Source organism: Heptranchias perlo, chromosome 20 (assembly GCF_035084215.1).
Source record: "Heptranchias perlo isolate sHepPer1 chromosome 20, sHepPer1.hap1, whole genome shotgun sequence".
NCBI lineage: Eukaryota > Metazoa > Chordata > Chondrichthyes > Hexanchiformes > Hexanchidae > Heptranchias > Heptranchias perlo.
This window is the reverse complement of record NC_090344.1, coordinates 49,512,592-49,527,870: the sequence shown is the minus strand read 5'-3', so window position 1 is coordinate 49,527,870 and position 15,279 is coordinate 49,512,592. Positions and strand designations below refer to the sequence as shown.

Genomic DNA, 15,279 nt, shown 5'->3' with positions numbered 1-15,279 from the left:
TCTCTTCATAGGACAGTGCTCTCATCCCAGGAATTAATCTAGTGAACCTTTGTTGCACCGTCTCCAAGGCAAGTATGTCCTTCCTTAGATAAGGAGACCAAAACTGTACGCAGTACTCCAGGTGAGGTCTCGCCAAAGCCCTGTACAATTGTAGTAAGACTTCCTTACTCTTGTACTCCGACCCCCTTGCAATAAAGGCCAACATGCCATTTGCTTTCCTAATTGCGTGCTGTACCTGCATACTTACTTATTGTGTTTCTTGTTCGAGGACACGCAAGTCTCTCTGATCACCAACATTTAATAGTTTCTCACCATTTAAAAAATATTCTGTTTTTCTATTCTTCCTACCAAAGTGAATAACCTCACATTTCCCCACATTATACTCCATCTGCCACCTTCTTGCCCACTCACTTAAGCTGTCTATATCCCTTTGCAGACTCTTTGTGCCCTCCTCACAGCTTACTTTCCCACCTAGCTTTGTATCATCAGCGAACTTGGATACATTACACTCGGTCCCTTCATCTAAGTCATTAATATAGATTGTAAATAGCTGAGGCCCACTAGTGGGGTGCCGCTAGTGGGGTGCCGCTGTTACTAGCGGCACCCCACTAGTAACAGCCTGCCAACCTGAGAATGACCCGTTTATCCCCACTCTGTTTTCTGTCCGTTAACCAATCCTCTATCCGTGCCAATATGTTACCCCCAACCCCACGAGCCCTTGCCTTGTGTAACTACCTTTTATGTCGCACCTTATCGAATGCCTTTTGAAAATCCAAATACACTACATCACTGGTTTCCCCTTTATCAAAGCTGCTAGTTTAAGAATCAAGCTACCGATGGACAATTTATTATCAGAAAGGTTTTGACCTGATACTTTAAAATATATTGTGCAGTTTTGGCACTGCACTGCCAAAGGAACATTGATGCACAAAGCAAGTTTAGAGCAGAGCATCAAAGTTGATTCCGGAATTCCAGGCCTTATGTCATAAACAAGAGAAGGGGTCTCCGAGATAATCGGAGTTATCGAAACTGTAGAAGTAAATTATTGAACTTAGTGTGGTTGCAGCATGAGAGCACATTAATGGAAAATTGACAAGTTTCAAGTAAGACATTAGAAAAAATGTTGCTTTCCCAGAGAGTAGTGTATAGGTGGAATGGACTCAACAAAACAGTTAATACTATTTTGATTAAACTCCTTTAAAAATGAGCTAAATAAATATTTGATTAAGAACAGGATTGAAGGTTTTAAGGATGAGTAGACAGCAATGAACAAATGCTGGGGAACATAATTGTTCCAGTGATCCTGGGACCCGAAGTGTAATCTGTGGAATGCAGTTCATCAGAGTTACATAATGTGGATTGTACAGTTTCATTAATATTCAGAATTTTGCTTGATTCATCTTTAGGCTAAAGACATTTTATAGACCCTTACTGTCTTGGAGGTTTTCTTGTGTTCCAACTCCTCCTTCATTCCAGGGTGTCAACAACATGGAAAATATTACTCTTAATGTGAAACCAATATATGTGTTGCATACAGACAGAACAAGACATTGGAAAAATGTCATAAAATTTCTGTTGCATTGAACACTCATAAAGGCAGCCAGTAGAACTTGGAGTGGAAAAACAGTTTTTAGAGGTGGCAGATACAGTTTAGTGCAGAGAAATGAGAAGTAGCACATTTTGGGAATAAGAACAGTGAAAGAAAGGAAACCCTAAATGGTAAGACTTTTAACAGAGATAAACAGAGAGACCTCGGGTTGCAGGTAGAGAGGTAGAGGCAGAGGTAGAAAAGGTCATATAAAGCCAAATGGGATTCTATTTGATACATATGGGCATTGAATATGCAAGCAAGGAAGTCATTTTGAATTAGTACAAGACAACTGGCAAGGCCACAGTATCCAATTATAGAAAGGATATTAGAACCATGGAATGGAACCCGGCAAAGATTTCCTGGAATGATACCAGAAATGAGAGGATATTGTTATGAAGAAAAGCTCAAAAAACTGGATGTTTTACACTGGAACAAAGAAGGATAAGGAGGATCAAATAGAGCTTTCAAATTTTGAGGGGGTAAAAAGTGAAGATTGTTTGCTCACTGGTGAATGAGCAAGAGGAGCAGACTGATGATCATCATTCGAAGAACGAAGGGAGGAGTTAGAAGAAATATATTCACACAGAGTTATTAGAACATGAAATGCTTTACCACAGAGGCCATTGGGACAAAGACTATGAACTTCATTTGAAAGGGAGTCTGATAAATATCTGAAAAGAAGAACATAAGAGGATAAGGAAATGGGATTAGAGTAGATAGTCCCAGTCGCAGAGCTAGCACAGATATCATGGGCTGAAGAGCCTCCTGTGCTGCAATTTTAAAGACATGATGTGAACGATAGCCAAGACTTTCATTGTGTATCAGAAACTTTTTGAGTAATGAATACAAACGAGAGGTTACACAGGGCAACACTGCCATCCTCAGTGTGGGTAGGGAAGCAACCTTTCCAAGAGTTTAAAAAATCTTTATCAGTTCATTCCATTAACACTCACTTTCTTTTTGCTTTTAGTTACCCCGGTGGCCCTAACGGTTCTGGTGGAATGGGAATCCCTTCACACTCCAGGCCGCCAACACACTTCACCCAACCAGCTGCTGCTGCGGCTGCTGCTGCAGTGGCTGCAGCTGCGGCCACTGCCACTGCCACCGCCACAGCCACCGTGGCCGCCCTGCAGGAGAAGCAAAACCAGGAGATGAGTCAGTATGGACCGGTAAGAACTGGACGTTATCTCTCTCTAACCTCCATTTTTTTGAGTGGCCACCAGAGCGGGCGAGCAATAAACCAACAGAACAATGGGAGTGCGGTTTGGATAATAGACCTGTAACGCCCTTGGCCCATGGTGGAACCCAGGTTTTTAGGCCTCCTAGAGGGTCCCAATTCCTGGTTGTGCACTGCTTCAGATTGCACTGCTCCAACAGAGCAGTGGGACAGTGCAGAGAAGAGGATTGTCTGCAACATCAGGAACTGGCACAGATCATCCAAGTTCCATCCGGAAACATAGGGCGATTTGTAAAGTGTACAATGCCATACATGCTTTGCTTCCACTTACTCTAACTGCAGGTGGAATAATCTCTTCATTTTCAATTCCCTCTAGAGCCACTCTCCATTCTACTTTATCCATGATTTCATCCAACATTACATCCTCACACACACCCTCCACTACACTGATTTCTCCTTGTTATCCACTCACTCCATTCCACCATTGGTGGCTGCTCACTAGACTCCTGCTGCCTGGAACACCACACTAAGGCTTCTCTTTGCCCTGTCATCTCCCTGTCGGTTTTCAAAAACCTCCTCAAAACCCTTCTTTTCGACTGTGCCTTTGGTGCCTCCTCCAAACTCACCCTCCTTTTCTCATGTTTTACCATCCTATTCAGTGCCAACTGATTCTCGTCCCAACAGTTAAGCACTTTCGGGTATCTTCCTGCCCGTAAGGCGGATTCTCGGAATGCAAGTCGTCGTTCCAATCTGTTTTTCCTCCAGTGATAGGTGGCGCTATTAATCCCAATACTAGTCACAGCAAACAGGCTTGCTCGGAATTATCAGTTGTTCGAAATTGCAGAGCAGAATTGTCCCATTGGATGCAGTGTACTGAAATGATTTTTTTTTTAATTCCCCAGTTCTCTCCTTTCATCTCTGACAGTTTTCAGGTAGCCATGATGTGGAATTGTAAACAATTTTACAACACCAAGTTATAGTCCAGCAATTTTATTTTAAATTCACAAGCTTTCGGAGGCTTCCTCCTTCCTCGGGTGAACGTTGTTGGAACGTTCACCTGAGGAAGGAGGAAGCCTCCGAAAGCTTGTGAATTTAAAATAAAATTGCTGGACTATAACTTGGTGTTGTAAAATTGTTTACAGTTTTCAGGTAGCCATTCATTAGACAGTAAACATCAGCAGACTCAGACTATTGAGTGCGTCACAGATGAGACCAATCCTGTTCTCACTCGACAACCATACACGCGCGCACGTCCAGCAGAGGTCACTGGATAGCCACCAGCAGTCGGACTCTGGCTGATTTCCCCCTCTGTAATGTGGAGCACTGCGCCCATTGGTGGCACCTCAGGTTGGGGTCCTGGGTGAGATGAGCTAACTTAGCTGGGAATTGAACTGGGACACTTCTGGTCTGGATGGTTTAGAGCTGCAGCTGGTAGTGCTTTTACATGCTCGGCCTTTAAGGACTGTGTGGGATTTAATTAATGTGTTTTGATTTGTTGTAAATAAATCCTTTACACTCTTCTACAGGAAGATGATTTAATGTAAATAACACTGTTGTTCCATGTATGTTTTGGTACATTTTGCTTTTTTTCTGAAAATGTCTTCTCAACAGCGGTAGTGTTAACAAAACAGTTCTTTGTTTTGATGTGTGATGCTGTGTGCTGTCTCACACCCACCAGCAGAGACCACCTGGACTCTGATGAGTCCGAAGTAATTCCACTGCATTATGACAAGTGGGAGATGAAATGGGAAAGTACAGAGGCAGCCCTGTGTTAGTGGAATGATATTGTGACATATGTGGGAGTGCAGCTATTTTAGTCAGTATCACTGGTCTGAGTTAGGAGGTCAAACAGCAAATATGACTGCAGTTTTAGATATTAATATTTTCTTTCATATGGTACATTATAATATCTAATGCACTTTCGACACAATGAATTATCTTTTGAAATACAGTGACTGTTGTTATGGCAGAAACCATTCTGATCCCACAGACAATAAGAGATGAATGGCCGCGTTCACCTGTTTTATCACCTGTGGTATTTTGATGGAAGGATTAATGTTGGCCAGGAGAACTCCACTGCTCTTCTTTGAATAGTGCCAACGAATCCTTAACATCCACCTGAACTGACAGAGAGGACCTTGGTTTAACATTTGAGCTGAAGGGACAACAATTCTAACAACGCAGCACCCCCTCAGAACTGAAGTGTCAGCCTCGATTATGTGCTCAAGTCCTGGAGTGGGGCTTCAAACCATATCTTCTGATCTAGACGTGAGACTGCTACCCACTGAGCCAAGCTGACATCGGCCTCTCAGCTGCTCTGAGTGTGGCCAGGACAGTATATTTATTTTGGAATGCCTATTGGGCCAGATTGAGTCCATATGTTGTAGGATGCCTCTACTCCCTCAGACAAATTCAAGTGTGATTATCAGTCAAGTCTGAGACTCAAATTCAAGTTTGTAACTGGCACTGCCACTGTGATACATCCAAACAATCCCATCAACCTGTATCAAATAAAAAGTCAATACTGTTTCCTCCCCCTGTGATTTTCTCCCCTCTTCCCCTGAAGCCGCTGCCTCTCGCTGAGGTACATACAGTTCCAAAGTGCCAGTCGTTGGACAGGTACAAGTGTGTGAGCCTCGGCAGTGAGTGTCTGTATGCCATTTTGTTGGTCTTCCTTTTGCCAGTGTCCACAAACGTGCACTTCCAGTAATCACCACTGGTCAGGAGCAGGAATGATGGATGATCTTCTTTTCCTCTCCTTCCTTAGCCCAGGAGCTCTAAGGCCAATTGTAGCGATTCTACTACTGGAGATCAGCCAACTCAGCACAAAGGATCAAACCTGGGACCTTCTCCGATTATATGGCACAGTAAATGTCAGTCGTCTGGGACGTTAGCACTCGGGGATTTCAGCGAAACACTTAACGTATGTTTTAATCAGCTTTTTTCTTTTTCAGATAAGTGCAGCCCAGTCCTATAATAACCAGTACATGACTCACTCAGGCCCTCGAGGTCCACCCCAGATGTCAGCTGGAATGACCACAGGAGGAATGGCTGGTGCAATGGGACCATCGGGTATATCACATATGTCCATGAACCATTCAAGGCCTCCCGGTATCAACCCCATGTTCAGTGCACAAAGCCAGCGAATGCCACAGCATGGATACCCGGGACCCCGTCCAACGCAGCAGATGCCTGGGCAAGGAGTAAAGAGGCCATACGTCAGTGAGGTAAGCTTGTTGAATCATTCTTGCTGGCTACATCTATTAGTGCTAATCCCAGACTGAGAAAATGTACACATCCTTGTAGCTTTCCTTATATATTTTTTTCCAAATTGTGATACCCTCTTTCAAAGGCATCTCCTATCTTAGCTGAACCCACGCACCACTTACACTGGCTGGCAACTTGCTACCATGCCTTTCCTCAAAGAAACTGGGACTGGGAAAGGGACTATTCCCCCCCACCTTCCTCCCCTGTTGAAATGGCCATTTCTATTCACTAGTTCCCCATGACAGCACGCCTGAGACCAGTGATAACTCGGCATATGCAGGATCACTGTTGCACCCCCACATCCCGCTCTCCGACTACCATGCCATGCACATGTCCTTATCTAAAGAAAACTTCCATCCCCTTTAAGCTAGAGTGCTGACTACGACAACTTTGTTCTAACACATGAAAAGCCACTTGAGGGTATAAGTCTGAGAAACGTTATCTCACAAATACTTAATGCATTCAGACTAAATTCCTCTCACCGCTGTTTTAACAGACCATTAAGCGTTGGTACAGTAAGGTTGTTCGTCATAATTTCCAGAGTATTATGATTTATTTTACTCATATCCAACACGGGAAGGCTGCTACTGTCAGCAGAAACACCCAACTCACTTTAGCTCTTATATTTTGAGCAGCATCACTCTAACCTGCTAAAGCCCAGAATAAAAATGGTGGCAAAGCTCTTGTGCGCTCCAGAATACCATGATTGGATGTATGCTCTCACATGGTTGATAAGCATGATGTGGAGATGCTGGTGATGGACTGGGGTTGACAATTGTAAACAATTTTATAACACCAAGTTATAGTCCAGCAATTTTATTTTAAATTCACAAGCTTTCGGAGGCTACCTCCTTCGTCAGGTGAACGATGTGAAACATCGTTCACCTGACGAAGGAGGTAGCCTCCGAAAGCTTGTGAATTTAAAATAAAATTGCTGGACTATAACTTGGTGTTGTAAAATTGTTTACAATGGTTGATAAGGTGAGTTCCCAATCTGCACTATCTTGACAGGGGAGGGGAAAAGTGGAGTCCAGGCAATTGCTGAGAGGGAGACAAAATCACTCAATGTCTTGGTTCACAGATGAAGAACGGTCACTTAGGTAAGGTACCATTGGTCTGCTGGTATCCATGGAACTCTACCCTAGCAACAGTTTGTGCCTTCAAGAGAGGAGGAAAGAAAACAAAAACATTTTTTTTTGTTGAATAGATTGAATCTGGGGTGTTGAACCTGTTGGTTGGATGCCTTGTGTTCTGCTTTCCTCTGATGGGATTCCACATTTCAGATGTAAAAACATCTGAATAAAGTGGCCAAGAAATTTAAATATTAAATTAGATCCCTGTCTGTCAGAGCGGAAGATAGATTTGGTAGAGACGGGCACTAATTTTGGCAGGCAAGTGAGCCCCATTTCTTCAAAAGTGTAAACGGATTGCCTACTGGGAGGGAGGTACATTGAGAGAATCAATGGCACTGGTTTGTGGTGACTAAATAAGTCAAATTCTGTTCATTACCTGACATTATGGAATTTTATTGGTGTTTTGGCAATTAAACTGCAAGTCTGTCCATTTTTCCATGAAAACCACAAATTAGCAGGCTTGACACCATGAAAGAATGCCATGACTGCCAGCTCCTGAGCCAGCATGTCACAAAATGTTGCTGTCCATTGTACAGCTTTAGGGTGCTTTTACATTTTATATCAGAACTTTTGTTCCTTTTTCAGGAGAGCTGCCTTTGTCCGTCACTCTCCCCCTTTTTGCCCTCTGCATCGTGAACTGTAGCTCCACTGTGAACATGGAGCCCCAGAGTTAGAACACAAAAGAGCAACTCTCGCATTTGCTGTAATTAAACTGTCCAACACCACAACCCTATCCACGTTTCTGGGCCCACGATGCTGTAGGTTTACAATGTGGAGTGCAGACAGAGAACCGTGCATCTGCAATTAGCTGTAGTCAATCCATAGTATAAAGCTGCTTAAACGGTCATGGCATTCCCGATGTAATCTGTATGTGTGTTGTTGAAAGCTAAATGTACATTTTCCAGTCTAAACTTCCCATGCACTAACGGGTGTTAAAAGCTGAACAGAGCCACTGAAGAGATGGCACTTGTGGTTCATTTTTGCTAAATAATGAATACTGTCTAAGCGTTGTAGAAGGTTTTTTTATTCAGTTTGTTTAAAGTTAATTATAAGAGACACTGACTAATGTGAATGAAGACATTTTTAGCACATCACTGCTGGTAAACACTGCACATTAAAACAAGCCAAATATTACACAGACCCCAGTTTATAAGATAGCCGGTTAGGAGTTTGCAGCAAGACATTACACAGCACTCTGTGATAGATTTAAAAAGAATTAAACATAACAGCAGAGAAAATGTTTTCTCACATTCTATCTTTGTATCCACTGAGATTCTCCACATCTCGGGGAACTTGGTGACATGGGCAATCTCACTGACTCTCTGTCTCTCGATTATACCCGTTCTCTCTATCACTACCCTTCTCTCACATGAGGCTCTATAACTCCCTCTCTCTATCCCTATCCTCTCTTTTGGTCTCCATCACTTGCCCTCTCATTCTCACTATCACTATCCCTCCTATGTATCAGTTTTATTCTCTGCCTCTGTCTGCACCCTTTTTTGTCTCTTGGTCGACCTTAATAAGTAGGTTGGCAGCAGTGCAGGTATTTTCATGCAGTCACAAGATGAACTGCTCCAACTCTGCTGCAGCAGTTTGTCACACTGCCAAAGTGGAGCTTCCTGACTCTCAAATCCATAGCACCACTGGGTTATCATGAGCCTCTGATCATCTCAGTCTTGGATGATGGTTTTCATCTTTGTCAAATGATTCTAGAATCTTAGTGCTCCATAAATTAGCATAGAATAAGTTTAATCTTGATACATGGGGCAGCCAGTGCTGGATTTTAAAAGTTACTGTCGTGCAAGCTTCAACTTTCTTTAATCAAAGAACTGTCTGATACTCGGGTAATACACAGCTGTCCGATACCGAGTAATACAAAGAACTGTCCGATACCGAGTAATACACAGAACTGTCCGACACCGAGTAATACACAGAACTGTCCGATACCGAGTAATACACAGAACTGTCCGATACTCGGGTAATACACAGAGCTGTCCGATACCGAGTAATACACAGAACTGTCCGATACTCGGGTAATACACAGAGCTGTCCGATACTCGGGTAATACACAGAGCTGTCCGATACCGAGTAATACACAGAGCTGTCCGATACCGAGTAATACACAGAGCTGTCCGATACCGAGTAATACACAGAGCTGTCCGATACCGAGTAATACACAGAGCTGTCCGATACCGAGTAATACACAGAGCTGTCCGATACCGAGTAATACACAGAGCTGTCCGATACCGAGTAATACACAGAGCTGTCCGATACCGAGTAATACACAGAGCTGTCCGATACCGAGTAATACACAGAGCTGTCCGATACCGAGTAATACACAGAACTGTCCGATACCGAGTAATACACAGAGCTGTCCGATACCGAGTAATACACAGAAGTGTCCGATACCGAGTAATACACAGAGCTGTCCGATACCGAGTAATACACAGAACTGTCCGATACTCGGGTAATACACAGAGCTGTCCGATACCAAGTAATATACAGAGCTGTCCGATACCGAGTAATACAAAGAACTGTCCGATACCGAGTAATACACAGAACTGTCCGATACCGTGTAATACACAGAACTGTCCGATACCGAGTAATACACAGAGCTGTCCGATACCGAGTAATACAAAGAACTGTCCGATACCGTGTAATATACAGCTGTCCGATACCGAGTAATACAAAGAACTGTCCGATACCGAGTAATACACAGAACTGTCCGATACCGAGTAATACACAGAGCTGTCCGATACCGAGTAATACACAGAGTTGTCCGATACTCGGGTAATACACAGAGCTGTCCGATACCGAGTAATACACAGAGCTGTCCGATACCGAGTAATACACAGAGCTGTCCGATACCGAGTAATACACAGAGCTGTCCGATACCAAGTAATACACAGAGCTGTCCCATACCGGGTAATACACAGAACTGTCCGATACTCGGGTAATACACAGAGCTGTCCGATACCGAGTAATACACAGAGCTGTCCGATACTCGGGTAATACACAGAGCTGTCCGATACCGAGTAATACACAGAACTGTCCGATACTCGGGTAATACACAGAGCTGTCCGATACCGAGTAATACACAGAACTGTCCGATACTCGGGTAATACACAGAGCTGTCCGATACCGTGTAATACACAGAACTGTCCGATACCGAGTAATACACAGAGCTGTCCGATACCGAGTAATACAAAGAACTGTCCGATACCGTGTAATACACAGCTGTCCGATACCGAGTAATACAAAGAACTGTCCGATACCGGGTAATACACAGAGCTGTCCGATACCGAGTAATACACAGAGCTGTCCGATACCGAGTAATACACAGAGTTGTCCGATACTCGGGTAATACACAGAGCTGTCCGATACCGAGTAATACACAGAGCTGTCCGATACCGAGTAATACACAGAGCTGTCCGATACCAAGTAATACACAGAACTATCCGATACCGAGTAATACACAGAGCTGTCCGATACCGAGTAATACACAGAGCTGTCCGATACCAAGTAATACACAGAGCTGTCCGATACCGAGTAATACACAGAACTGTCCGATACTCGGGTAATACACAGAGCTGTCCGATACCGAGTAATACACAGAGCTGTCCGATACTCGGGTAATACACAGAGCTGTCCGATACCGAGTAATACACAGAACTGTCCGATACTCGGGTAATACACAGAGCTGTCCGATACCGAGTAATACACAGAACTGTCCGATACTCGGGTAATACACAGAGCTGTCCGATACCGAGTAATACACAGAACTGTCCGATACTCGGGTAATACACAGAGCTGTCCGATACCAAGTAATACACAGCTGTCCGATACCGAGTAATACAAAGAACTGTCCGATACCGAGTAATACACAGAGCTGTCCGATACCGAGTAATACACAGAACTGTCCGATACTCGGGTAATACACAGAGCTGTCCGATACCAAGTAATATACAGAGCTGTCCGATACCGAGTAATACAAAGAACTGTCCGATACCGAGTAATACACAGAACTGTCCGATACCGTGTAATACACAGAACTGTCCGATACCGAGTAATACACAGAGCTGTCCGATACCGAGTAATACAAAGAACTGTCCGATACCGTGTAATACACAGAACTGTCCGATACCGGGTAATACACAGAGCTGTCCGATACCGAGTAATACACAGAACTGTCCGATACCGTGTAATACACAGAACTGTCCGATACCGAGTAATACAAAGAACTGTCCGATACCGAGTAATACACAGAACTGTCCGATACCGGGTAATACACAGAGCTGTCCGATACCGAGTAATACACAGAGCTGTCCGATACCGAGTAATACACAGAGCTGTCCGATACCGAGTAATACACAGAGCTGTCCGATACCGAGTAATACACAGAGCTGTCCGATACCGAGTAATACACAGAACTGTCCGATACTCGGGTAATACACAGAGCTGTCCGATACCGAGTAATACACAGAACTGTCCGATACTCGGGTAATACACAGAGCTGTCCGATACCGAGTAATACACAGAACTGTCCGATACTCGGGTAATACACAGAGCTATCCGATACCAAGTAATACACAGCTGTCCGATACTGAGTAATACAAAGAACTGTCCGATACCGAGTAATACACAGAGTTGTCCGATACTCGAGTAATACACAGAGCTGTCCGATACCAAGTAATACACAGAGCTGTCCGATACCGAGTAATACACAGAGTTGTCCGATACTCGGGTAATACACAGAGCTGTCCGATACCGAGTAATACACAGAACTGTCCGATACCGAGTAATACACAGAACTGTCCGATACCGAGTAACACACAGAACTGTCCGATCCTGGGTAATACACAGAGCTGTCTGATACCGGGTAATACACAGAACTGTCTGATACCGAGTAATACACAGAGCTGTCCGATACCGAGTAATACACAGATCTGTCTGATACCGAGTAATACACAGAGCTGTCCGATACCGAGTAATACACAGAGCTGTCCGATACCGAGTAATACACAGAACTGTCTGATACCGGGTAATACACAGAACTGTCCGATACCAAGTAATACACAGATCTGTCCGATACTCGGGTAATACAAAGAACTGTCCGATACCGAGTAATACAAAGAACTGTCTGATACCGAACAATACACAGATACTATCCGATACTGAATAATGCTCAGAACTGTCCATGCCGGGTAATACACAGAACTGTCTGATATCGAGTAATACACAGAACTGACAGATACTGATTAGTGCACAGAATTGTCCGATACCAATTAATACACAAACTGTCCGATACCGAGTAATGCACAGAACCGTCTGATACCGAGTAATGCACAGAACTGGCAGATACCTGGGTAATACACAGAACTGGCAGATACCTGGATAAAACGCAGAACTGGTCAATATCGGGTAATACATAAAACGGGCAGTTACCTGGGTAATACATAGAACTGTCTGATACAGGGTAATACACAGAACTGGCGAAAAAGGAATCATCAACAGAACTGGCCGATACCGGGTAATACACAGAACTGTCCAATACCGAACAATACACAGAACTGTCCGATACCGAACAATACACAGAACTGTCCGATACCGGGTAATACACAGAACTGTCCAACACCGAATAATACACAGAACTGTCCGATACCGAGTAATACACAGAACTGTCCGATACTCGGGTAATACACAGAACTGTCCGATACCGAATAATACACAGAACTGTCCGATACTCGGGTAATACACAGAACTGTCCGATACCGAACAATACACAGAACTGTCCGATACCGGGTAATACACAGAACTGTCCGATACCGAATAATACACAGAACTGTCCGATACCGAACAATACACAGAACTGTCCGATACCAAATAATACACAGAACTGTCCGATACCGGGTAATACACAGAAATGTCCGATACCGAACAATACACAGAACTGTCCGATACCGAACAATACACAGAACTGTCCATACCGGGTAATGCACAGAACTGTCAGATACCGAATAATACACAGAACTGTCCGATACTCGGGTAATACACAGAACTGTCCGATACCGAATAATACACAGAACTGTCCGATACTCGGGTAATACACAGAACTGTCCGATACCGAACAATACACAGAACTGTCCGATACCGGGTAATACACAGAACTGTCCGATACCGAATAATACACAGAACTGTCCGATACCGAACAATACACAGAACTGTCCGATACCAAATAATACACAGAACTGTCCGATACCGGGTAATACACAGAAATGTCCGATACCGAACAATACACAGAACTGTCCGATACCGAACAATACACAGAACTGTCCATACCGGGTAATGCACAGAACTGTCAGATACCGAATAATACACAGAACTGTCCGATACCGAATAATACACAGAACTGTCCGATACCGAGTAATACACAGAACTGTCCGATACTCGGGTAATACACAGAACTGTCCGATACCGAATAATACACAGAGCTGTCCGATACCGAGTAATACACAGAGTTGTCCGATACTCGGGTAATACACAGAGCTGTCCGATACCGAGTAATACACAGAGCTGTCCGATACCGAGTAATACACAGAGCTGTCCGATACCAAGTAATACACAGAACTATCCGATACCGAGTAATACACAGAGCTGTCCGATACCGAGTAATACACAGAGCTGTCCGATACCAAGTAATACACAGAGCTGTCCGATACCGAGTAATACACAGAACTGTCCGATACTCGGGTAATACACAGAGCTGTCCGATACCGAGTAATACACAGAGCTGTCCGATACTCGGGTAATACACAGAGCTGTCCGATACCGAGTAATACACAGAACTGTCCGATACTCGGGTAATACACAGAGCTGTCCGATACCGAGTAATACACAGAACTGTCCGATACTCGGGTAATACACAGAGCTGTCCGATACCGAGTAATACACAGAACTGTCCGATACTCGGGTAATACACAGAGCTGTCCGATACCAAGTAATACACAGCTGTCCGATACCGAGTAATACAAAGAACTGTCCGATACCGAGTAATACACAGAGCTGTCCGATACCGAGTAATACACAGAACTGTCCGATACTCGGGTAATACACAGAGCTGTCCGATACCAAGTAATATACAGAGCTGTCCGATACCGAGTAATACAAAGAACTGTCCGATACCGAGTAATACACAGAACTGTCCGATACCGTGTAATACACAGAACTGTCCGATACCGAGTAATACACAGAGCTGTCCGATACCGAGTAATACAAAGAACTGTCCGATACCGTGTAATACACAGAACTGTCCGATACCGGGTAATACACAGAGCTGTCCGATACCGAGTAATACACAGAACTGTCCGATACCGTGTAATACACAGAACTGTCCGATACCGAGTAATACAAAGAACTGTCCGATACCGAGTAATACACAGAACTGTCCGATACCGGGTAATACACAGAGCTGTCCGATACCGAGTAATACACAGAGCTGTCCGATACCGAGTAATACACAGAGCTGTCCGATACCGAGTAATACACAGAGCTGTCCGATACCGAGTAATACACAGAGCTGTCCGATACCGAGTAATACACAGAACTGTCCGATACTCGGGTAATACACAGAGCTGTCCGATACCGAGTAATACACAGAACTGTCCGATACTCGGGTAATACACAGAGCTATCCGATACCAAGTAATACACAGCTGTCCGATACTGAGTAATACAAAGAACTGTCCGATACCGAGTAATACACAGAGTTGTCCGATACTCGAGTAATACACAGAGCTGTCCGATACCAAGTAATACACAGAGTTGTCCGATACTCGGGTAATACACAGAGCTGTCCGATACCGAGTAATACACAGAACTGTCCGATACCGAGTAATACACAGAACTGTCCGATACCGAGTAACACACAGAACTGTCCGATCCTGGGTAATACACAGAGCTGTCTGATACCGGGTAATACACAGAACTGTCTGATACCGAGTAATACACAGAGCTGTCCGATACCGAGTAATACACAGATCTGTCTGATACCGAGTAATACACAGAGCTGTCCGATACCGAGTAATACACAGAGCTGTCCGATACCGAGTAATA

General features: G+C 44.0%; 1 protein-coding gene across 8 annotated transcripts in view; it reads left to right on the top strand.

Annotated features, from left to right (window-relative positions):
- Positions 1-15,279, top strand: part of LOC137335843 (zinc finger MIZ domain-containing protein 1-like) — a 212,301-nt gene that overhangs the window by 158,446 nt on the left and 38,576 nt on the right. For all 8 annotated transcript variants that reach the window (XM_068001309.1, XM_068001307.1, XM_068001311.1 and 5 more), the window contains 2 exons: positions 2,562-2,760; positions 5,723-5,995. In XM_068001309.1, coding sequence (XP_067857410.1) covers positions 2,562-2,760; positions 5,723-5,995 — 472 coding nt within the window. The remainder of the gene's footprint in view (positions 1-2,561; positions 2,761-5,722; positions 5,996-15,279) is intronic.